The sequence below is a fragment of the Macaca nemestrina genome, chromosome 1 (assembly GCF_043159975.1).
Source record: "Macaca nemestrina isolate mMacNem1 chromosome 1, mMacNem.hap1, whole genome shotgun sequence".
Lineage (NCBI taxonomy): Eukaryota > Metazoa > Chordata > Mammalia > Primates > Cercopithecidae > Macaca > Macaca nemestrina.
Genome location: NC_092125.1, coordinates 23,688,134 through 23,712,661, shown reverse-complemented (window position 1 = coordinate 23,712,661; position 24,528 = coordinate 23,688,134). Strand labels below are relative to the sequence as shown.

At 42.4% G+C, this 24,528-nt stretch overlaps 1 protein-coding gene across 2 annotated transcripts in view; it reads left to right on the top strand.

The window, feature by feature from the left end:
- Nucleotides 1-4,065: 4,065 nt before the first annotated feature.
- LOC105492964 (aldehyde dehydrogenase 9 family member A1) overlaps nt 4,066-24,528 on the top strand; it is a 40,589-nt gene continuing 20,126 nt past the window's right edge. Inside the window, exons 1-4 of one of the 2 annotated variants that reach the window (XM_071074886.1) lie at nt 4,066-4,281; nt 7,564-7,709; nt 23,297-23,426; nt 24,164-24,298. In XM_071074886.1, the coding sequence (XP_070930987.1) occupies nt 4,101-4,281; nt 7,564-7,709; nt 23,297-23,426; nt 24,164-24,298 (592 nt within the window). In that variant the 5' untranslated portion in view covers nt 4,066-4,100. The remainder of the gene's footprint in view (nt 4,282-7,563; nt 7,710-23,296; nt 23,427-24,163; nt 24,299-24,528) is intronic. The other variant, XM_071074882.1, reaches the window with a different exon arrangement.

The window sequence follows — 24,528 nt, the reverse complement described above, 5'->3', positions numbered from 1 at the left end:
ACTGGTTCAAGGAATGCCCGCAGCCCGGGATTCCTCCTAAGCCGTGTCTCATCCGTGTGGGACCCCACTGGAAATCGGACTGTCCAACTCGCCTGGCAGCCACTCCCAGAGTCCCTGGAGCTCTGGCCCAAGGCTCTGATTGACTCCTTTCCAGACCTTCTCGGCTTAGTGGCTGAAGATTGACGCTGTCCCATCTCCTTGGAAGCGTCCTGGACCATCACAGACGCTTTGGGTAACTCTTAACAGTGGAGGGCAAGTCTGTCCCCTTCTTAATCAATATGGAGGCTACCCACTCCACATTACCTTCTTTTCAAGGGCCTGTTTCCCTTGTCTCCATAACTGTTGTAAGTATTGACTGCTAGGCTTCTAAACCTCTTAAAACTCCCCTACTCTGGTGCCAACTTGGACAACATTCTTTTATACACTCCTTTTTAGTTATCCCCACCTGTCCAGCTCCCTTATTAGGTCAAGACATTTTAACTAAATTATCTGCTTCCCTGACTATTCCTAGGCTACAGCCATACCTCATTGCTGCCTTTTCCCCCAGTTCAAAGCCTCCTTCACATCCTCCCCTCGTGTCCCCCCACCTTAACCCACAAGTATAGGATACCTCGACTCCCTCCTTAGTGACTGATCATGCGCCCCTTACCATCTCATTAAAACCTAATCACCCTTACCCGACTCCACGCCAATATCCCATCCCACAGCACGCTTTAAAAGGATTAAAGCCTGTTATCACTCGCCTGCTACAGCATGGCCTTTTAAAGCCTGTAAATGCCCCTTACAATTCCCCCATTTTACCTGTCATAAAACCAGACAACGCTTACAGGTTAGTTCAAGATCTGCGCCTTATCAACGAAATTGTTTTGCCTGTCCACCCTGTAGTGCCCAACCCATATCCTCTCCTATCTTCAATACCTCCCTCCACAACCCATTATTCTGTTCTGGAACTCATACATAACATTCTTTACTATACCTTTACACCCTTCATCCCAGCCTCTCTTTGCTTTCACTTGGACTGACCCTGACACCCATCAGGCTCAGCAAATTACCTGGGCTGTACTGCTGCACGGCTTTACGGACAGCCCCCATTACTTCAGTCAAGCCCAAATTTCTTCCTCATCTGTTACCTATCCCAGCATAATTCTCATAAATACACACTTACTCTCCCTGCTGATCGTGTCTGGCTAATCTCCCAAACCCAAATCCCTTTTATAAAACAACTCCTTCTTTCCTTCCTAGGCATGGTTAGTGCGGACAAAATTCTTACACAAGAGCCAGGACCACGTCCTGTAGACTTTCTGTCCAAACAACTTGATCTTACTGTTTTAGCCTAGCCCTCATGTCTGCGTGCAGTGCCTGCCACTGCTTTAATACTTTTAGAGGCCCTAAAAATCACAAACTATGCTCAACTCACTCTCTACAGTTCTCATAACTTCCAAAATCTATTTTCTTCCCCCCACCATTGCTCTAGGTAACGCTTACGCTGATAAGGTGGCTAGAAAAGCAGCCAGTGTTCCAACTTCTATCCCTCATGGCAGTTTTCCTCCTTCACATCAGTCACTCTCACCTACTCCCCCACTGAAACTTCCACCTATCAATCTCTTCCCACACAAGGCAAATGGTTCTTAGACCAAGGAAAAGATCTCCTTCCAGCCTCACAGGCCCATTCTATTCTGTCGTCATTTCATAACCTCTTCCATCTAAGTTACAAGCCGCTAGCCTGTCTCTTAGAACCTCTCATTTCCTTTCCATCCTAGAAATCTATTCTCAAGAAAATCACTTCTCAGTGTTCCATCTGCTATTCTACTACCCCTCAGGGATTGTTCAGGCCCCCTCCATTTCCTACACATCAAGCTGGGGGATTTGCCCCTGCCCAGGACTGGCAAATTGACTTTACTCACATGCCCCGAGTCAGAAAACTAAAATATCTCTTAGTCTAGGTAGACACTTTCACTGGATGGGTAGAGGCCTTTCCCAAGGGCCTGAGAAGGCCACCGCAGTCATTTCTTCCCTTCTGTCAGACATAATTCCTCAGTTTGGCCTTCACACCTCTCTATACAGTCTGATAACGGACCAGCCTTTAATAGTCAAATCACGCAAGCAGTTTCTCAGACTCTTAGTATTCAGTGAAACTTTATATCCTTTACCATCCTCAATCTTCAGGAAAGGCAGAATGGACTAATGGTCTTTTAAAAACACACCTCACCAAGCTCAGTCACCAACATAAAAAGGACTAGACAATACTTTTACCACGTTCCCTTCTCAGAATTCAGGCCTGTCCTCAGAATGCTACAGGTTCCAGCCCATTTGAGTTCCTAGGTGGACACTCCTTTTTATTAGGTCCCATCTCATTCCAGACACCAGACGAAATTGGACTGCACCCCAAAACACTTGTCATCCCTACTATCTTCTGGCTAGTCATACTCCTATTCACCGTTCTCAACTACTCATAAATGCCCTGCTCATGTTTACACTGCTAGTTTACACTGTTTCTCCAAGCCATCACAGCTGATATCTCCTGGTGCTATCCCAAACCGCCACTCTAAATTCCCTCTTAAAGTAAATAATCTTTGCTGGCAAGGCTATTCTGAGCCTCCTTAGGCACTCTCTAATTAAATGTCCTAGGTCCTCCCAATTCTTAGTCCTTTAATACCTGTTTTCTCTCCTTCTCTTATTCAGACCTTGTGTCTTCTGTTTAGTTTTTCAATTCATACAAAACCATATCCAGGCCATCACCAATCATTCTATACGACAAGTGCTTCTTCTAACAACCCCACAATATTGTCTCTTACCACAAGCTCTCCCTTCAGCTTAATCTCTCCCACTCTAGGTTCCCATGCCACCCCTAATCTCGCTTGAAGCAGCCCTAAGAAACATCACCCATTCTCTCTCCATACGACCCCCCGAAAATTTTCCCCACCCCAACACTTCACTATTTTGTTTTATTTTTCTTATTAATATAAGAAGTCAGGAACGTCAGGCCTCCGAGCCCAAGCCAAGCCATCACATCCCCTGTGACTTGCACATATGCGCGCAGATAGCCTGAAGTAACTGAAGAATCACAAAACAAGTGCAAATGCCCTGCTTCGCCTTAACTGATGACATTCCACCACAGAAAAAGTGAAAATGGCCGGTCCTTGCCTTAAGTGATGACATTACCTTGTGAAAGTCCTTTTCCTGGCTCATCCTGGCTCAAAAAGCTCCCCCACTGAGCACCTTGTGATTCCCACTCCTGCCCGCCAGAGAACAAACCCCCTTTGACTGTAATTTTCCTTTACCTACCAAAATCCTATAAAACGGCCCCACCCTTATCTCCCTTCACTGACTCTCTTTTGGGACTCAGCCCGCCTGCACCCAGGTGATTAAAAAGCTTTATTGCTCACACAAAGCCTGTTTAATGGTCTCTTCACACAGACACACATGCATGACACTCCTGACCTCAGATGATCCGCCCGCCTCAGCCTCCCTAAGTGCTGGGATTACAGGCGTAAGCCACCGCGCCTGGCCCAATTTGTATTATTTTTATTTTTATTTTTTGTAGACACAGGGTCTCTCTTATGTTGCCCTCAAACTCCTGGGCTCAAGCGACCCTCCAGCCTTGGTGAGAGCCACAGCGCCCAGCCTCTCTAAGAATTTAAAAAGCAGTTTCAGATCACAATATCTATCTCGTTCACAGTCCCCTTGCTTTTTACTGTAACCCTTTAAAAAGCATTACACAGATAAAGAAACGGTGGTTTAACAGTGAAGTAACCACCAAAAACTCTCGGCCTGCCAATCCTCTGCCTTCTTCAGGCGATAGGATTAAGAATGGGATCCTAGGATGCTTACATGCAATGATGAACCCGAAAACGCTTGTAAAGTGCTTCACAAATATTGATCACGAAGAAGGAAGTCCTCTTCCCGCCTGGAAACTGTGTGGGGTAAGGCGAGGTGGTGGGTGGGAATGTGGTGTCTTGCTCCACCCTCCTGACGACGCAAGGGCCTAACCTGGACCGCGGAGGAATCGAGTGACTGCCTCAAAAATCTAGAACCGATCCCCGTGGCCCCGCCCCTTCCGCGGCCTCTCAGTCTCTGCCCCGGAGCCGCGCCCGCCCCTCATGTTTCTCCGAGCAGGCCGGGCCGCGCTCTCTCCGCTTGTTCGCAGTCTTCAGCCCTCTCCTGTCGCCGCCATGAGCACTGGCACCTTCGTCGTGTCGCAGCCGCTCAATTACCGCGGCGGGGCCCGCGTGGAGCCGGCTGACGCCTCCGGCACCGAGAAAGCTTTCGAGCCGGCAACCGGTAACTGCACCGAGCCCGGGAGGCTGGGGCGCCGCGGGGCCGGGTGCGCGGATTTCCCGGCCAGCCCCCGTTTCCTGTGTTCTGCAGGGTTGACTTGAGCACAGACAGTGACAGTGGAGAGTCTAAGGTTGTGTGTGTAGGCAGCTAGCGATTCTGGGGCAACGCGAGTGCCTCTGGGCAGGGATGGGAAGGGAGGAAAAGGAAAAGCTGATGGGAGGATCGTGAGGAGTTTTACCGGGGCCAGAACAGAGTTCGCAAAGTCCTGGTGTGGGAAGTCGTACGTCTGTTAACTTCCTTTTTTTTTTTTTTTTTTTTTTTTTTGAGACAGAGTTTCACTCTGTTGCCCAGGCTGAAGTGCAGAGGCACGAGCTCAGCTCACTGCGCCCTCGACCTTCCGGACTCAAGTGCTTCTCCCGCCTCAGCCTCCCTGGTAGCTGGGATTATAGGCTCCCAACCACGTCCGACTAATTTTTGTATTTTTAGTAGAGACGGGGTTTCAGCATGTTACTCAGGCTGGTCTCCAACTCCTGAGCGTAGGTGATCCTCCCGCTTCAGCCTCCCAAAGTGCTGGGATTGCAGGCGTGAGCCACCGTGCCCAGCCAGCTGTTCCCCTTTTAACACTAGGACTGATGTATTATTATCTTCAAATGTGTGCATAGGAGAGGAATTCTAAAAGAACGGGGCGGGGTTGTGGGGAAGATAATTATTTGTGCTGGGAATGAAGGAGCGCTCACAGATCGTTTCTAATGACTACGAATGAGGACTTTGTCACCACATGCTAATATTAAAATATTTCTGCACATTAATCAGAATTGGGAAAGGAAAAAACCCCACCTTTATTCAGTACTTTCTTCCCCAGCTTTATGGAAGTATAATTAACAAATAAAAATTGTATATACTTAAGTGTAAAACATGACGTAATGTATGTATACCTTACAAAATGATTACCACAGTCAATCTAATTACCCATTGCTTCTACATAGTTACAGCTTTTTTTGGATAGTGAAATATTTAAGGTCTATTCTTTTAGCAAATTTCAAGTATACGATACAGTATTGGTAACCATAGTCACCATGGTCTACATGAACTCTCCACAATTTATTCATCTTGCTGAAATAAAACTTTTTAATCCAGTGGATAATGTGTGCTAAGCACTGTGCTAGGCACTGGATTTACTCCGGGAACTCTGAAGGTCACAGAGATAAGGAAGAAGAGGCTTTTTGTTTTGGTTTTGTGTTGTGTTTATTTTGCTGGGTTTTAGGGAATATATGTGGGGAGAAAAATGTAAATATTTTGTGTAAAATGTAGCCAGAGCAATAAAACTGATTTGCAGGGCACTGGAGAATTTAGTATTTGACCATCCACACTAAACCACAGAGCAGTGACTTGGCAGACCCAGAAGGTGTTACCGCAGCTCTTCTTTATGTAGGAGGAAACAGCTTCTCTACCCCGACCTCATCTTGATACAGAAGAAAGAAAAATTGCTCTTTGTTGTTTTAATTGCCTACAGTGTGTGTGACCCTCAGCCACTGCCTTTACCAGCTGGCTGTTCAAGTTTGTAACAGAAATTGCAGATTTGTGAAGTCTCCCTGGAAAGAGTCCCAGGAGTTCTTGTGAAGAGGATTTGCTGAGTTGACAAGCTTAAAGAATGCTTGTTGGTAGAGGCAGTACAGTCCTTGGGACATGGGTCTAGAAAAACTGATTGTTTCATAATTTGCATCAGAATAGGGAGAGGGAATAAAGGTGGAATAAGAAAAGGAAATACTGGATTTTTTGAGAAAAAATATGTTCTTTAGGAATGCCTTATCCTGATATTACTGCTTATTAACTATATTTATCAAGTATCAGTAGTATGATATAACCTACATAGAATATAGACGAGGGATTTACAGTCAGAGTTTATAACCCAGTAGACCGATTACTTTTGACTTTCATTTTACGAGACCTCTGAGGTTCTGAGATAATGTTTAGGAGTGTTGCAAAACTTAATAGAAGTTAATGTTAGTAAACTCAACTGTAAAATAGTAGAGAGCAGGGGTTCTTAACCCTAAATCCATGATGAGTTTAGGGCATGGGACGTGACATTCCTGTAATTCTGTTATATGTTTAAGTACATTTTTCTGGAGAGAAGTCTGCAACTTTTATCAGACTCCTAAAACATGTCAGTGACCGCAAAATATAATTAAGAACTGCTAGGCTGGGTGTGGTGGCTTACGCCTGTAATCCCAGCACTTTGGGAGGCAGAGGTAGGTGAATCACTTGAGGTCAGGAGTACAAGACCAGCCTGACCAACATGATGAAACCCCGTCTCTACTAAAAATACAGAAATTAGCTGAATGTGGTGGTACGTGCCTGTAATCCCATGTAATCCCAGCTACTGGGAAGGCTGAGGCAGGAGAATTGCTGGAACCCGGGAGGGGAAAGTTGCAGTGAGCCAAGATCGGGCCATTGCACTCCAGCCTGGGCGACAAGAGTGAGTCTGTCTTAAAAACAAACAAACAAAGAAAACAAAAAACCCCCTGCTAGTATAGAGATGGTCACTAAATCAAACCATACTTAAAAACAAGAAGGGACGGTAGCTCACGCCTGTAATTCCGGCACTTTGGGAGGCCGAGGCGGGCGGATCATGAAGTCAGGAAATCGAGACCATCCTGGTCAACATAGTGAAACCCGATCTCTACTAAAACATACAAAAAATTAGCCGGGCGTAGTGGCGTGTACTGTGCACTGGTAGTCCCAGCTATTCAGGAGGCTGAGGCAGGGGCATCGCTTGAATTAAGGAGGCGGAGATTGCAGTGAACCGAGACTGCGTGCCACTGCACTCCAGCCTGGGCGACAGAGCAAGACTTCATCTCAAACAAACAAAAAACAAGAAGGAAATACTACTAAGAGAATATTGATAGATAATTTTTTTTTTTTTTTTTTTTTTTTGAGACGGAGTCTCACTCTGTCTCCCAGGCTGGAGTGCAGTGGCCGGATCTCGGCTCACTGCAAGCTCCGCCTCCCAGGTTTACGCCATTCTCTTGCCTCAGCCTTCCGAGTAGCCGGGACTACAGGCGCCCACCACCTAGCCCGGCTAGTTTTTTATATTTTTTAGTAGAGACGGGGTGTCACCATGTTAGCCAGGATGGTCTGGATCTCCTGACCTCGTGATCCGCCCGTCTCGGCCTCCCAAAGTGCTGGGATTACAGGCTTGAGCCACCGCGCCCGGCCTATAGATAATATTTTATTTAAATATGTGGCAACAATTCGAGATAAAACTGATGTTTCCCCTCTTTATAGGCCGAGTGATAGCGACTTTCACATGTTCAGGAGAAAAGGAAGTAAATTTGGCTGTTCAAAATGCAAAAGCTGCTTTTAAAATATGGAGTAAAAAATCTGGCATGGAGCGTTGCCGAATCCTTTTGGAGGCTGCCAGGATAATAAGGGTATGTTTCAATTTATTCCCTTCCAGAAAACTCAGCCATTGCTTTGAGGGTTCTTTGTGCTGTTTGCAGTTCGACTTTGATGCAACATTAGGCCATAACGTGTTTTGTTTTTGTTTTTGTTTTTTTGTTTTTTGTTTTTTGTTTTTGAGACGGAGTCTCGCTCTGTCGCCCAGGCTGGAGTGCAGTGGCGCAATCTCAGCTCACTGCAAGCTCCGCCTCCCGGGTTCACCCATTCTCCTGCCTCAGCCTCCCAAGTAGCTGGGACTACAGGCCCCTGCCACCCCGCCCAGCTAGTTTTTTGTATTTTTTTAGTAGAGACGGGGTTTCACCGTGTTAGCCAGGATGGTCTCCATCTACTGACCTTGTGATGCGCCCGTCTCGGCCTCCCAAAGTGCTGGGGTTACAGGCTTGAGCCACCGCGCCCAGCCCATAACGTTTTTATAAATGTTTTATAATGGAAAAACATTTCCACATGCTCACCTTAGTATATAAAACAAGTTTTTGTTCAATGCTTCCCATCTGGATCTTGGCTCTTGGACATCTCCTTTGGCAGGTTTTCATGTTTGTAAAGCTTTGTGTTGAATTGTAATGCACTCTTTATAGCTCATCTTCCTTTTCTTTTTTCTTTTTTCTTATTATTTTTTGAGACGGAGTCTTGCTCTGTTGCCCAGGCTGGAGTGCAGTGGAGTGATCTCAGCTCACTGCAACCTTCGCCTCCCGGGCTCAAGCAGTTCTCCTGCCTCAGCCTCCCAAGTAGCTGGGACTACAGGTACGTGCCACCACGCCTGGCTAATTTTTGTATTTTTAGTAGAGATGGAGTTCACCATGTTGGCCAGGCTGGTCTTGAACTCCTGACCTCAAGTGATCCACCCATGTTGGCCTCACAAAGTTCTGGGATTACAGGGGTGAGCCACGGTGCCCAGCCTTCCTTTTCTTTTTAAACCATGTTGTTTACTTGTTTCTTTTTTATTCTTTGTTTTGATGACTCTCAAGTCTACCTTTCTTTTTCAGATTTGTTTTCAGATAGGGTTTTAAGTATTGTTACTTTAATTGGGAAGATTTGTAGATGTTCCCTTTGAAAAAAGAAAGTTAAACTTTTTTTTTTCATCATAAATATATACAATTTTTGTCAACTAAAAAATAATTGTAAAAACAAGTATTAAATGCTCGTCTCAAAATATAAAAAGCCTGCAATGCAAAGGGTTTCTGTGGTGTAGTAGTTACTACGCTGGCCTAACACATAGAAGGTCCTCTATTTGAAACCCAGTGGAAACAAAAGGTTTCTTTTGTCTCCCAGAATCTGACCAGGCCTCTTCTTCCTGGGAGTCCAGAGCTGCAAGGAACAAGTGATAATCCTGCCTCTTTTTTTTTTTTTTTTTAATACTTTAAGTTCTAGGGTACATGTACACAACGTGCAGGTTTGATAAATAGGTATACAGGTACCATGTTGGTTTGCTGCACCCATCAACTCATCATTTACATTAGGTATTTCTCCTAATGCTATCCCTCCTCCAGCCCACCACACCCCAACAGGCCCCAGCATGTGATGTTCCCCACCCTGTGTCCAAGTGATCTCATTGTTCAATTCCCACCTATGAATGAGAACAGGCAGTGTTTGGTATTTTGTCCTTGTGATAGTTTGCTCAGAATGATAGTTTCCAGCTTCATCCATGTCCCTGCAAAGGACATGAACTCATCCTTCTTTATGGCTGCATAGTATTCCATGCTGTATATGTGCCACATTTGCTTAATCCAGTCTATCATTGATGGACATTTAGGTTGGTTCCAAGTCTTTGCTATTGTGAATAGTGCTGCAATAAACATACGTGTGCCTGTGGTTTTTTATTTAAGTTCTAAAGGACATGTGTGCAACATGCAGGTTTGTTACATATGTATACATGTGCCATGTTTGTGTGCTGCACCCTTAACTCGTCATTTTTATTAGGTATTTTTCCTAATGCTATCCCTCCCCCATCCCCAAACCCCACAACAGGCCCCAGTGTGTGATGTTCCACACCCTGTGTCCGTGTGTTCTCACTTTTCAATTTCCACTTATGGGTGAGAACATACAGTGTTTGGTTTTCTGTCCTTGTGATAGTTTGCTCAGAATGATGGTTTCCAGCTTCATCAATGTCCCTACAAAGGACATGAACTCATCCATTTTTATGACTGCATAGTATTCCATGGTGTATATGTGCCACATTTTGTTAATCTAGGCTGTCACTGATGGACATTTGGGTTGGTTCCAAGTCTTTGCTATTGTGAATAGTGCCACAGTAAACATACGTGTGCATGTGTCTTTATAGTAGCGTGATTTATAATCCTTTGGGTATATACCCAGTAATGGGATCGCTGGGTCAAATGGTATTTCTAGTTCTAGATCTTTAAAGAATCGCCACACTGTTTTCCACAATGGTTGAACTAGTTTACAATCCCACCAACAGTATAAAAGTGTTCCTATTTCTCCACATCCTCTCCAGCACCTGTTGTTTCCTGACTTTTTAATGATTGCCATTTTCACTGGTGTGAGATGGTATCTCATTGTGGTTTTGATTTGCATTTCTCTGATGGCAAGTGATGATGAGTATTTTTTCATGTGTCTGTTGGCTGCATAAATGTCTTCTTTTGAGAAGTGTCTGTTCATATCCTTTGCCCACTTTTCGATGGGGTTGTTTGATTTTTTCTTGTAAATTTGTTTAAGTTCTTTGTAGGTTCTGGATATTAACCCTTTGTCAGATGGGTAGATTGCAAAAATTTTCTCCCATTCTGTAGGTTGCCTGTTCACTCTGATGGTAGTTTCCTTTGCTGTGCAGAAGCTCTTTAGTTCAATTAGATCCCATTTGTCTATTTTGGCTTTTGTTGCCATTGCTTTTGGTGTTTTTGTCGTGAAGTCCTTGCCCATGCCTATGTCCTGAATGGTATTGCCTAGGTTTTCTTCTAGAGTTTTTATGGTTTTAGGTCTAACATTTAAGTCTTTAATCCATCTTGAATTAATTTTCGTATAAGGTGTAAGGAAGGGATCCAGTTTCAGCCTTCTACATATGGCTAGCCAGTTTTCCCAGCACCATTTATTAAATAGGGAATCCTTTCCCCATTTCTTGTTTTTGTCAGGTTCGTCAAAGATCAGATGGTTGTAGATGTGTGGTATTATTTCTGAGGCCTCTGTTCTGTTCCATTGGTCTGTATCTCTGTTTTGGTACCAGTACCATGCTGTTTTGGTTAGTGTAGCTTTTTAGTATAGTTTGAAGTCAGGTAGTGTGATGCCTCCAGCTTTGTTCTTTTTGCTTAGGATTGTCTTGGCAATGCAGGCTCTTTTATGGTTCCATATGAACTTTAAAGTAGTTTTTTCCAATTCTGTGAAGAAAATCATTGGTAGCTTGATGGGGATGGCATTGAATCTATAAATTACCTTGGGCAGTATGGCCATTTTCATGATATTGATTCTTCCTATCCATGAGCATGGAATGTTCTTCCATTTGTTTGTGTCCTCTTTTATTTCGTTGAGCAGTAGTGTGTAGTTCTCCTTGAAGAGGTCCTTCACATCCCTTGTAAGTTGGATTCCTAGGTATTTTATTCTCTTTGTAGCAGTTGTGAATGGGAGTTCACTCATGATTTGGCTCTCTGTCTGTTATTGGTGTATAGGAATGCTTGTGATTTTTGCACATTGATTTTGTATACTGAGACTCTGCTGAAGTTGCTTATCAGCTTAAGGAGATTTTGGGCTGAGACAATGGGGTTTTCTAAATATGCGATCATGTCATCTGCAAACAGGGACAATTTGACTTCCTCTTAATTGAATACCCATTAGTTTTTTCTCCTGCCTGATTGCCCTGGCCACAACTTCCAACACTATGTTGAATGGGAATGGTGAGAGAGGGCATCCCTGTCTTGTGCCAGTTTTCAAAGGGAATGCTTCCAGTTTTTGCCCATTCAGTATGATATTGGCTGTGGGTTTGTCATAAATAGCTCTTATTATTTTGAGATATGTTCCATCAATACCTAGTTTATTGAGAGTTTTTATCATGAAGCACTGTTGAATTTTGTCGAAGGCCTTTTTGCATCTATTGAGATAATCATGTGGTTTTTGTCTTTGGTTCTGTTTATATGATGGATTATGTTTATTGATTTGTGTATGTTGAACCAGTCTTGCATCCCAGAGATGAAGCTAACTTGATCGTAGCGGATAAGCTTTCTGATGTGCTGCTGGATTCGGTTTGCCAGTATTTTATTGAGGATTTTTGCATTGATGTTCATCAGGGATATTGGTCTAAAAATCTCTTTTTTTTTTGGTATGTCTCTGCCAGGCTTTGGTATCAGGATGATGTTGGCCTCATAAAATGAGTTAGGGAGGATTCCCTCTTTTTCTAATGATTGGAATAGTTTCAGAAGGAATAGTACCAGCTCATCTCTGTACCTCTAGTAGAATTTGGCTGGGAATCTATCTGGTCCTGGACTTTTTTGGTTGGTAGGCTATTAATTATTGCTTCAATTTTAGAATCTGTTACTGGTCTATTCAGGGATTCCACTTCTTCCTGGTTTAGTCTTGGGAGGGTGTATGTGTCCAGGAATGTATCCATTTCTTCTAGATTTTCTAGTTTATTTGCATAGAGGTGTTTATAGTATTCTCTGATGGTAGTTTGTATTTCTGTGAGATTGGTGGTGATACCCCTTTATCATTTTTTATTGCATCTATTTGATTCTTCTCTCTTTTCTTCTTTTTTAGTCTTGCTGGTAGTCTATCAATTTTGTTGATCTTTTCAAAAAACCAGCTCCTGGATTCATTGATTTTTTTGAAGGGTTTTTTTTTTGTGTCTCTATCTCCTTCAGTTCTGCTCTGATCTTAGTTATTTCTTGCCTTCTGCTAGCTTTTGAATGTGTTTATTCTTGCTTCTCTAGTTCTTTTAATTGTGATGTTAGGGTGTCGATTTTAGATCTTTCCTGCTTTCTCTTGTGGGCATTTAGTGCTATAAATTTCCCTCTACACACTGCTTTCAATGTATCCCAGAGTTTCTGGTATGTTGTGACTTTGTTTTCATTGGTTTCAAAGAACATCTTTATTTCTGCCTTCATTTCGTTATTTATCCAGTAGTCATTCAGGAGCAGGTTGTTCAGTTTCCATGTCATTGTGTGGTTTTGAGTGAGTTTCTTAATCCTGAGTTCTAATTTGATTGCACTGCGGTCCGAGAGACAGTTCGTTACAATTTCTGTTCTTTTATATTTGCTGAAGAGTGCTTTACTTCCAACTATGTGGTCAGTTTTGGAATAAGTGCAATGTAGTGCTGAGAAGAATGTATATTCTGTTGATTCGGGGTGGAGAGTTCTATAGATGTCTATTAGGTCCGCTTGGTGCAGAGCTGAGTTCAAGTCCTGAATATCCTTGTTAACATTCAGTCTCGTTGATCTAATGTTGACAGTGGGGTGTTAAAGTTCTCCCATTATTATTGTGTGGGAGTCTAGGTCTCTTTGTAGGTTTCTAAGGACTTGCTTTATGAATCTGGGTGCTCCTGTATTGGGTGCATATACATTTAGGATAGTTAGCTCTTCTTGTTGCATTGATCCCTTTACCATTATGTAATGGCCTTCTTTGTTTTGATCTTTGTTGGTTTAAAGTATGTTTTATCAGAGACTAGGATTGCAACCCCTGATTTTTTTGTTGTTGTTGTTTTCCATTTGCTTGGTAGTTCTTCCTCCATCCCTTTATTTTGAGGCTGTGTGTGTCTCTGCACATGAGATGGGTCTCCTGAATATAGCACACTGATAGGTCTTGACTCTTTATCCAGTTTGCCAGTCTGTGTGGGGCATTTAGCCCATTTACATTTAAGATTAATATTGTTATGTGTGAATGTGATCCTGTCATTATGATGTTAGCTGGTTATTTTGCTCGTTAGTTGATGCAGTTTCTTCCTAGCATCAGTGGTCTTTACCATTTGGCATGTTTTTGCAGTGACTGTTACCGGTTGTTCCTTTCCATGTTTAGTGCTTACTTCAGGAGCTCTTGTAAGGTAGGCCTGGTGGCAAAAAAATCTCTCAGCATTTGCTTGTCTGTAAACTATTTTATTTATCCTTCAGTTAAGAAGCTTAGTTTGACAGGATATGAAATTGTGGGTGAAAATTCTTTTTTTTAAGAATGTTGAATATTGGCCCCCACTCTCTTCTGGCTCGAAGAGTTTCTGCTGAGAGATCCGCTGTTAGTCTGATGGGTTTCCCTTTGTGGGTAGCCCAACCTTTCTCTCTGGCTGCCCTTAACATTTTTTCCTTCATTTCAACCTTGGTGAATCTGAAAATTATGTGTCTTGGGGTTGCTCTTCTCAAGGAGTATCTTTGTGGTGGTCTCTGTATTTCCTGAATTAGAATATTGGCCTGCCGTGCTAGATTGGGGAAGTTCTCCTGGATAAGATCCTGAAGAGTGTTTTCTGACTTGGTTCCGTTCTCCCCATAACTTTCAGGTACACCAATCAAACGCAGATTTGGTCTTTTCACATAGTCCCGTATTTCTTGGAGGCTTTGTTCGTTTCTTTTTACTTTTTTTCTCTAAACTTCTCTTCTTGCTTCATTTCATTCATTTGCTCTTCAGTCACTGATACCCTTTCTTCCAGTTGGTCGAATCAGCTACTGAAGCTTGTGCATGCATCACATAGTTCTCATGCCATGATTTTGAGCTCCATCAGGTCATTTAAGGTCTTCTCTACACTGTTGATTCTAGTGAGCCATTTGTCTAATCTTTTTTCAAGGTTTTTAGCTTCTTTGCAATGGGTTTGAACATCCTTCTTTAGCTCAGAGAAATTTATTACTAATCTTCTGAAGCCTACTTCTGTCACTTGTCAAAGTCATTCTCCGTCCAGCTTTGTTCTGTTGCTGGCGAGGAGCTGCAATCCTTTGGAGAAGAGGCACTCGGATTTTTAGAATTTTCAGCTTTTCTGTTCTTGTTTCTCCCCATCTTTGTGGTTTTACCTACCTTTGGTTTTTGATGATGGTGACCTACAGATCGGGTTTTGGTGTGGATGTCCTTTTTGTTGATGTTGATGCTATTCCTTTCTGTTTGTTTGTTTTCCTTCTAATAGTCGGGACCCTCGGCTGCAGGTCTGTTTGGAGTTTGCTGGAGGTCCACTCCAGACCCTGTTTGACTGGGTATCACCAGTGGAGGCTGCAGAACAGCAAATATTGCAGAACAACAAATGTTACTTCCTGATCCTTCCTCTGGAAACTGTCCCAGAAGGGCACCCGCCTATACAAGGTGTCAGTTGGCCCCTACTGGGAGGTGTCTCCCAGTTTGGCTACTTGGGGGCCAGGGACCCAGTTGAGGAGGCAGTCTGTCCATTCTCAGTCTCAGACTCCATGCTGGGAGAACCACTACTCTCTTCGAAGCTGTCAGACAGGGACTTTTAAGTCTGCAGAAGTTTATGCTGCCTTTTGTTCAGGTATGCCCTGCCCCCAGAGGTGCAGTCTGCAGAGGCAGGCAGGCCTCCTTGAGCTGCAGTGGGCTCCACCCAGTTCCAGTTTCCCGCATGCTTTGTTTTAACTAGTCAAGCCTCAGCAATGGCAGACACCCCTCCCCCAGCTTCACCGCCACCTCGCAGTTCCATCTTGGACTGCTGTGCTAGCAATGAGCAAGGCTCCGTGGGCATGGGACCCACCAAGCCTGGTGTCTGGTATAATCTCCTGGTGTGCTGTTTGCTAAGACTGTTGGAAAAGCGCAGTATTAGGGCAAGAGTGTTCTGATTTTCCAGGTACCATCTGTCACAGCTTCCCTTGGCTAGGAGAGGGAATTCCCGGACCCCTTGTGCTTCCTGGATGAGGCGATGCCCTGCCCTGCTTTGGCTACCCTCCGTGGGCTGCACCCACTGTCCAGCCAGTCCCAATGAGATGAACCCGATACCTCAGTTGGAAATGCAGAAATCACCCGTCTTCTGCATCGATCCTGCTGGGAGCTGCAGTTTGGAGCTGTTCGTATTCGGCCATCTTGGTTCTGGACCCCGATAGTTAAACTTTTTATAGTCTTAAAGATCAGAAGTACCAGATGCTCATTATGGAAAGAAAACTCAGAAGAAAATGCATCAAAATAAGAATCATGGATATCTGAGTGGTAGGTCTGTGGTGAGTTTTCATCATAAGTATGTTAAGTCAGAAACTGAAGGGTCTGAGAGTTCCCCTACTTTCAAGAGTGTGTGTATATATGTGTATATATTACATACATATACATATAAAACACATATAATGCATGTATACATAATTATACACATATAAGCTACGTTATACACATAATTATATATAATTTATATAATATGTATAATCTATATTATATTTGTAAATTATACAATTATGTATAATATATGTATAGTATATACATATATATATTCTGGCAAGAGACATGAGGCTTTTTGGATCACAGAAAAGGATAGTTTATTACAGCAAAATGCAGCAGCCATAGCAATACCTTAGCACTAGTTTCTTTTTTCTTCTTTCTTTCTCTCTCTTTTTTTTTTTTTTGATGGAGTCTTACTCTGTCACCCAGACTGGAGTGCAATGGCACAATCTTGGCTTACTGCAACCTCTGCCTCCTGGGTTCAAGCAATTCTCTTGCCTCAGACTCCTGAATAGCCGGGATTATAGGCACATGCTACCATACCCGGCTATTTTTTGTATTTTTAGTAGAGACAGGGTTTCCCCATGTTGGCCAGGCACATCTCGAACTCCTGACCTTAGGTGATCCTCCCACCTTGGCCTTCCAAAGTGCTGAGATTACAGACATGAGCCACCGCGCCCAACCTAGTTTTGTTTTCAAAGCCAGTTACCATGGTGGGAGAGGGAATGGGATGAGAACCAGGTGAGATCCCTGTGCATGCAGGAAGTTGCACCAAAGGAGAAGAACTAAACTTCTGAGATTCATTTAAATAGAGGCTACTGGCGCATCTGCCTGTCCTCTTCTTTGGGGAGAGAGTGAGAGAGATTGAGATTACTTATTAAGCAAATCTCTAGGGTTGAGAGGGAGGGTATCGCTAAGTTTATTATCCTGGAGTATAAGCAGATGTTTCCAGGAACAGGAAGTAAATTCCAAAATTCTCCAGATTTTTCTGTCTTTAGGGAGATACTGTCTCTGCCTTTCAAGGCCTTTGCTATTCAATCAACCTGTCAGTGTCCTTTGCTCGGAAAGCCCTGACCATGAAGAAATATCAAAATACTCATTTAGAATTTTCTCCCAGTGAAGTATTTTCTCATTATTAAAAATTTATTTTTAATTCAATAAACCAAAGATAACTCAAAGCAGATAATTTATTATTTTCATTTGTCCATTTTTTTTTTCCTGTGAATGAGCAGTATTGTAGGACTGTTAAGAATTGGCTCCTGGCCGGGCGCGGTGGCTCAAGCCTGTAATCCCAGCACTTTGGGAGGCCGAGACGGGTGGATCACGAGGTCAGGAGATCGAGACCATCCTGGCTAACACAGTGAAACCCCGTCTCTACTAAAAAATACAAAAAAACTAGCCGGGCGAGGTGGCGGGCGCCTGTAGTCCCAGCTACTCGGGAGGCTGAGGCAGGAGAATGGCCTGAACCCGGGAGGCGGAGCTTGCAGTGAGCTGAGATCCGGCCACTGCACTCCAGCAAGGGGGACAGAGTGAGACTCCGTCTCAAAAAAAAAAAAAAAAAAAAGAATTGGCTCCTTTATTGTTAAGAAATGACTTTTATTGATCTTGGGTAATATCTAATAATATTTTTTGCTCTGAAATCTGTTGTCTGATACTAATTTTCATTTCTTTTTACTTTACCCTCCCCTTTGCATTTCCTTTGATACCTGTGTGGTGTTTTATTAATCAAAAACATACCTTTCTTTAAAGCTCTTGTCTGATGATCATGCTCTGGACCTGCCTTCACCCCAATTTGTTCCATAACTGAATAGATCCCACTCTGTGACCACACCTACAATCATATTAGCCCTCAGTTTTCTTTTAAGCGATTTTTCTAGTTAATCAAGATCTGCAGTTCTTTGCTCTTTTCTTTTTTGACAGGGTCTCACTCTGTCACCCAGGCTGGAATGCAGTGGCACAATCATGGCTCACTGCAGCCTCAACTTCCTGGACTCAGGGGATCCTCTTGCCTCAGCCTCCTGTAGGTGCGCACCACCATACCTGGCAAATTTTTGTTTCTATTTTTTGTAGAGATAGGATTACGCCATGTTTCCCAGGCTGGAATTTTTTAAAAATTATTGCTGTAAACAATTATTTTTTAAAATATTTTAAGAATAACGTAAAATATTTTACATTTGTCCACATAGTTACCATTTCTGATGCTCATCAGTCCTTTGTGTAGACCCAGATATCTGTCTGCTATCATTTTTTCTTCTGCTAGAAGGAATTTCTTCAGCATTTCTTTTCTGTTTTTTGTTTTTTGAGACAAGGTCTCGCTCTGTCTCATCAGCTGAAGCACAGTGGTGGAATCATAGCTCACTGTAGCCTTGACTGTCTGGGCTCAAACGATCCTCCCACCTCAGCGTCCTGAGGAGCTGGGACTACGGACACATGTCACCACACTTGGCTAATTTTTATATTTTTTGTAGAGAGTGGGTTTATTCATGTTGCCCAGGATGGTCTTGATCTCCTGGGCACAAGTCATCTTCCTGCATCAGTTTCTCAAAATGCTGGGACTAAAGGTGTGCGCCACTGTGCCCAGCCTAGAATTTCTTTCTTTCTCTCTCTCTTTTTTTTTTCTTTTGAGACGGAGTCTCACTCTGTCACCCAGGCTGGAGTGCAGTGGCATGATCTCGGCTCGTCGCAACCTCCTCTCCCGGTTCAAGTGATTCTCCTGCCTCAGCCTCCCGAATAGCTGGGATTACAGATGCGTGCCACCATGCCCGGCTAATTTTTGTATTTTTAGTAGAGATGGGGTTTCACCATGTTGCCCAGGCTGGTCTCGAGCTGCTGACCACCAGTGATCCGCCCACCTCGGCTTCCCAAAGTGCTGGGATTGTAGGTGTGAGCCACTGCGCTCCGCCAGCCTAGCATTTCTTATAGTGCAGGTCTGTTGGTACTCTTTCAGGTTCTGTATGTCTAAAAAAGTCTTTTTTTTTTTGCATTAATTTTTGAATGAATTGTAGGTATATAGTTTTTTTCTTTCAGTACTTTAAAGATGTTGCTCCACTGTCTTCTAATTTGTATTGTTTCAGAAGAGAAATTTACGTCGTTTTCATTTTTGTATCTTTGTAATGTACTCCACCTACCCCTGGCTGTTTTAAAATTCTTCTCCTTATCACTGGTTTTAAGCAATTGATTATGATGTCTTTTGGTGCAATTTTTTTCTTATGTATTTTCCTTGAGGTTTATTGACCTTCTTGGATCTGTAAATTTGTTTCATTTGGAAAAAAAATTTGGCCATCATTTCTTTAGATTTTTTTTTTTCCTGCCCCCTCTTCCATCTCTTCTCCTTCAGGGCCTCTAATTACAAATATATTGTGCGGCCTGAAGCTATCCCACGTCACTGATGCTCAGTTCATTTTCCAGTTTTTGGGTGTGTTTATGGGTTTTTTTCTCCTTCTGAGCCTTCCCTCCCACCCCCTGTGTGTGCATGTTTTGTTTTCAGGTAATTTCTATTGTTGTGACTCAAGTTCATTGGTCTTGTATAGTGTTTTATCTGCTGTTCATCTCATCCAGTGTATTTTTCATCTCTAGATTGATTTAAGTCTTTTATATATGTGTTCTATGGCTCTCCTTAACATGCTTATGTTTTTCTGTGCCTTCTTGAACATACAGAGTACAGCTATCATAACTTAATGTTCTTGTCTACTAGTTCTGTTGTGTTATTTCTGAATGTGTTTTTATTGGTTAGTTTCGCTTCCTGGTTAAATGTTGCGGTTTTCTGCTTTTTGCACGCCTGGTAGTTTTTGATCACTAGACATATGATTTCTAGTGAATCACTAGTGCATATTATATTGCTGGGTGCTGGATAGTCTTGTACTTTAAAAAATATTCTTGAGCTTTGTTCTGGGGCACAGTGAAGTTACTTGGAATCAGTTTGATCCTTGGAAGGCTTGCTTTTAGATCAGCAAATTTTGCCCTGTTATTCAATACCCTTCTGACTGCTTAACCCTGTAATCTGGGTGTTAAGGAGGTTTTCTCACTGTGGCTGGTCAGAACATGAACTATACCTGGCCCTGTGTGAGTTCTGGGGCTTTTTTTTTTTTTTTTTTTTTTTTTAACCTTTTCTTCTTGGGTAGTCCCTTTCCCAGTCTTGGGTAGTTTTCTCACACTGGTACTTAAAGGGGAATCTGCAGAGTTCTGGAGTTCTCTATCTGTGCAGCTCTTTTCCCTTCCATACTCAGCCTTGAAGAACTGTAGCCACTCAATGTTCCCTAAACTCCCAACCTATCTTCTCAACTCCTGTGTCTGCTGGGCGCCACTTAGCTTCCTCCTCCCTGCTCTGTGGCCTGAAAACTTTCTCTAGGCAGAAGGCTGCAGCAATTGTAGGGCTCATCTCATTGGTTCCCTCCTCCAGGGACCACTGCCTTGAGTTGCCTAATGTCTGATGTCTGAAAATGGTTCATGTATTTTATGTGATGTTTTTAGTTGTTTAAAGTGGGAGAGTGAATCTGGTCCCTGTTACTCCATTTTGGCTGGACGCTCATTGATTCCTAGTGGAAATGAACATTTTTTTCCATATCTTCTCATTTTTACTTTGGATCCTTTGGTACTTTTACCAGATTGTACAGATCTTGTCTGTGAGTCCCAGTCATTTTTCAGTTGGAGACCCCTTGTGAAGTAGCTGTCATTTGGATTAAAAGGAGAAGGAGAATGTTACTTAAAATGATGACAAAACTATCTAAATAGAGAAGAGAGTGTGTGTGTAGGTTATCTGCTTGCCTCAAGTCCAGGCCCAGGTTGGTTTGTCTTGTACAGCGCCACCAGAGTGTTCCTCCTACAGATGCACATTTGATCATGGTACATCCCTGGGTAAAACTGGACATGGTCCCCCTCCTTAACATGGCCCTCAGACCCTGTTTCTTCAGCCTTGTCTTTTCTCTTCACACACTGTAAGACCCAGCTTTCTTGCACTACTGGTCCTTCTTCCTTTACCAGGTGTATACTCTCACACCTCATGCTTTTGCAGTGCTGTGACGCTGAGTTTGGTGCTGTTCCTTTGTTTTTCTTGCGTTTTGTGCTTACATGTTTAGCATTTAGCGGACTGTACTATAATTTATCTCTCCTTTCCTCCAGTTTTTTCCTTCTGAGCAAGGTGATTTTTGTACATAATTGTATTATCAAAAACATCTTAGGATGTATATAGCTATTTTACCATTTGAGAAATGAGAAAATGCTCAGAAAGGCTAAATAGCTGGTCTTAGGTCATATAACTAGTAAATATAAGAGCTAGTCTGTTGGGCTTTAAAGCTAGACATTAAGGCCTGCTGAGGGGTTCGAAGTGAAAGGGAGAAGTGAGGGACCTACCCTTGGCGTCTATCCTAGTGGACACCTGGTCAAGTTCATATTGTAAAGCAAGGTGATATAGAAGAGGAACAGGGTTGGGAACAACACATGTATTTCCTAAGAAATACTTGTAGCAGTATGTTGTTACGGTGAACAGTTTTATCTTATGGTTGTTCTTGCAATAGTAGCTGGTGGCAGAAATTTTTGTCAGAGACATCTTTGATGATCCTTAATATTATATCAGAAGATCTCCTACTGCTCCTTAGTAGATAACTTTTTTTTTTTTGTAAGGATGGAGAATAATAGAATAACACAGAAAAAATTTCCCAAGGCCATCTAGTAAACTGAATTTTCTCTGAGAGTTGAAACCCCAAAAGAGTCACCAAAACTGCTTTCCTATCCATTATTTTAAAAGAGAAAAAAATCTCAAGAGTAAGTTTCTATTCTCTTAGTAAATGTTCCAGGACTTAGCAGCCATTGAATCACAGATTACTTCCTTTTTGTTCACTCTTACACTGAAGTGTAAGCAGAACTGTGTTTCACTATTGCCAGTGTAATATCTCTTCCCTGTATTTGAAATGTTTTGTACTGATTCATCACTTTATTCAACCAATTAATGCACTAGCCTCTCTAGGGCCTAGTTTCCTCTTGAATTCAAGAAACAAAATTTAAGCTACTTATGGTTGATTATACCTTTGGAAAGCTTTCGTGTTAATTGTACTCAAGAAACTTAAGAGTGGGGAATAATTTATGCTTGGTGTAAGAACTGATGTGTGTTGTCCTCCTAGGGTAACCTCTTTCTAGTGTCAGCATACTGGGGAACAAGTTAATTGTCAAAAGATTGTTTTGTTGAGTATAGAATCAGGAAGGGAGAAGGTAAATTGTTGGTTTAAAAGAGAGTTTAATTTAGACCAGGTTTGATTATAAACACGTTATCCTTTCTGAAGGAACATGTCTATTCAATAATTCCAATATTTATTTAAAATGTACAAACTTGCCATTTTAGAAGTAAGCTCTTAAAGGGATAGACAGGACTGATACTCTTTTCCCTAGTAATGAATGTAGAATGAATGAGTCAAAGCACTTTATACCTCTGGTCTTTATAGAAATACAGCATGTCCAAATCTCACTATCCAACTGTCCTGTCTTGTATTTCATATTGGTTTTCATATTCCTACTTTCACCTTTTCTGAGCTTTGTACTGTGGTTAGATGGTTGAGTTAGTTTCTGTTGCACTCCCTTTTGCTTCTGGCCAGCCTTACTGCTTATCAGTTTTATAAAGAGAATGTTCCTTCTTGTCAGTTGCTTGATTCATCTTTTATGTATGTTCTGATATTCACCCTATTATTTATTTTAAATTGGACCCATAATAGCAACTGCCTATTTCTTACATATTCAATTCTTTTATCATCTTTAGACCAAAGAAAGGCATTATTTAGCGTTCTTTTTTAGGTCTAATTTCCTAAACCTTTAAGCTCATCCCTGGACCATCTGTTGAATATCTTTATCCTTAGTAAGTTGTGGAGCCCAGAACTAGAAACAGTATTTGAAAATACTGTTGATTGAATGCTAAGTATTAGAAAGTATTAGAAGAGAATATGCCGCAATTCTTTGGGTGAATTAAAGTGATGTATATTACAACCTCTTAAATGCAATTGTGTGTTAGAATATTTTGTATAATTTCCCTAAGAACTGTTTTCTCTTACCATATATGAGCAAACATATGTAGATATTTATGTACATATATGTATTACGTTCATTCTCCAAAATGAATTATTCCTCCACTTATGAGCCATCCATTTTCTCTCCATTTTCTACCCCTCACCTCTTCAATAAATATACACTTCAAATCAGAATGGGCCTGCCCTGCGACTTTCAGAGCCTCAGAGGGCATGGGTTCATTCCTGCCTGGTCTTGCCCTTGTTTTACTGACTGATCTTGAAATAAAGTTGTGGTCTTAAATGTTTGTCAGTTAATTCACAAGGGAAGAACAGGGCTGCTGCTGTTCAGCTATAATCTTTTATCTCTCTTCTAAATGTAACACTGCCATTTCTTTTCATTTAAAGTGAAAACTGTTTTTAGTTTTAAAAATTGAGCAATGTATTCTATTTAAGCATTAATTACATCAAGACATATTGGAATATGTCTTAAATCTAGTCTCCTGCTTTACCCAAAGGAACGAGAGGATGAAATTGCCGCTGTGGAATGCATCAACAATGGCAAGTCCATCTTTGAGGCCCGCTTGGACATTGACACTTCCTGGCAGTGCCTGGAGTATTATGCGGGCTTGGCTGCATCCATGGCTGGTAAGTCCTCACCTGGTGTCTGTGACCAGCTGATAGTGAGGCAGAAGAGCAGGGCCTAGTGGTGAAGGGCAAAGATTTTGGAATTAAGACAGAACTGGGTGAAAGTCTTGGGTTTGTCACTTTCTACTTGGGTGGCCTGGGAATTACTTTATGTTTCCTAAGCTAAACTGTAGATAATAATTCCTACCTTCTTGGGTTAAGGATTAAATGAGATAGTGCATGTAAAGCACCTAGCATGATACCTGAGCTTTAGACCAAATTGCTGAAAAACCAGTTTTCACAAGAATCAGTTTGTCATATTTACCAGTTTTATCTATTTAGCAAACTTTTTTTGACAGGGTATAAAGTTTTCGACAACTGATATTGGATGGTTGGTAGGGCCTAGGAAGGTTGCAGGGAGCTCACATGCTTCCCCTGCTGTTGAGTGTTCCTCTCATTTCCATTTTGTTTCATCTAAACTATCTAATAAAGGCTCAGTAAATTCTTAGAGCGTTGTTAAATCAAATTGGATGAACATGTGTTTGAAGGATAGGCAGGATTCTCTATGTGGAGAGAATATGTGGAGCCAGTGGAAGAATGACTGGAACAAATAGAAGAATGGAGACAGGTTGAGCCTGGGGTGTTGGGAGCAGTGGGGAGGCTGTGTTGACTAGAATACAAGTCAGACTGGTACAGATGTTGGTGAAATCTTAGGGAACACAGACCTGCATCCTGTTTTACTCCTGTTTTCCCCGTAGGTGAGCATATCCAGCTCCCAGGCGGATCCTTTGGTTATACCAGAAGAGAACCACTTGGGGTATGTGTGGGAATAGGAGCATGGAACTACCCCTTTCAGATCGCCTCTTGGAAGTCAGCTCCAGCGTTAGCCTGTGGTAAGAACGAATTATCCCTCCATTTGAGAGCCATTTGTTCATTCTCTCATTAGTTCTCTCCCCATTCTCTACCCTTCACCTCTCTGTAAACACACACTTTAAATCGGAAGGGGCCTGCTCTGGGATATTCAAAGCCTCAGAGGACATGGCTGGCTCCTGCCCTGTCTTGCCTCTCAAGGAGCTTATAGTTTAGGTGGTACACAATCATGTCTAGATATTCCCAGGTTTTA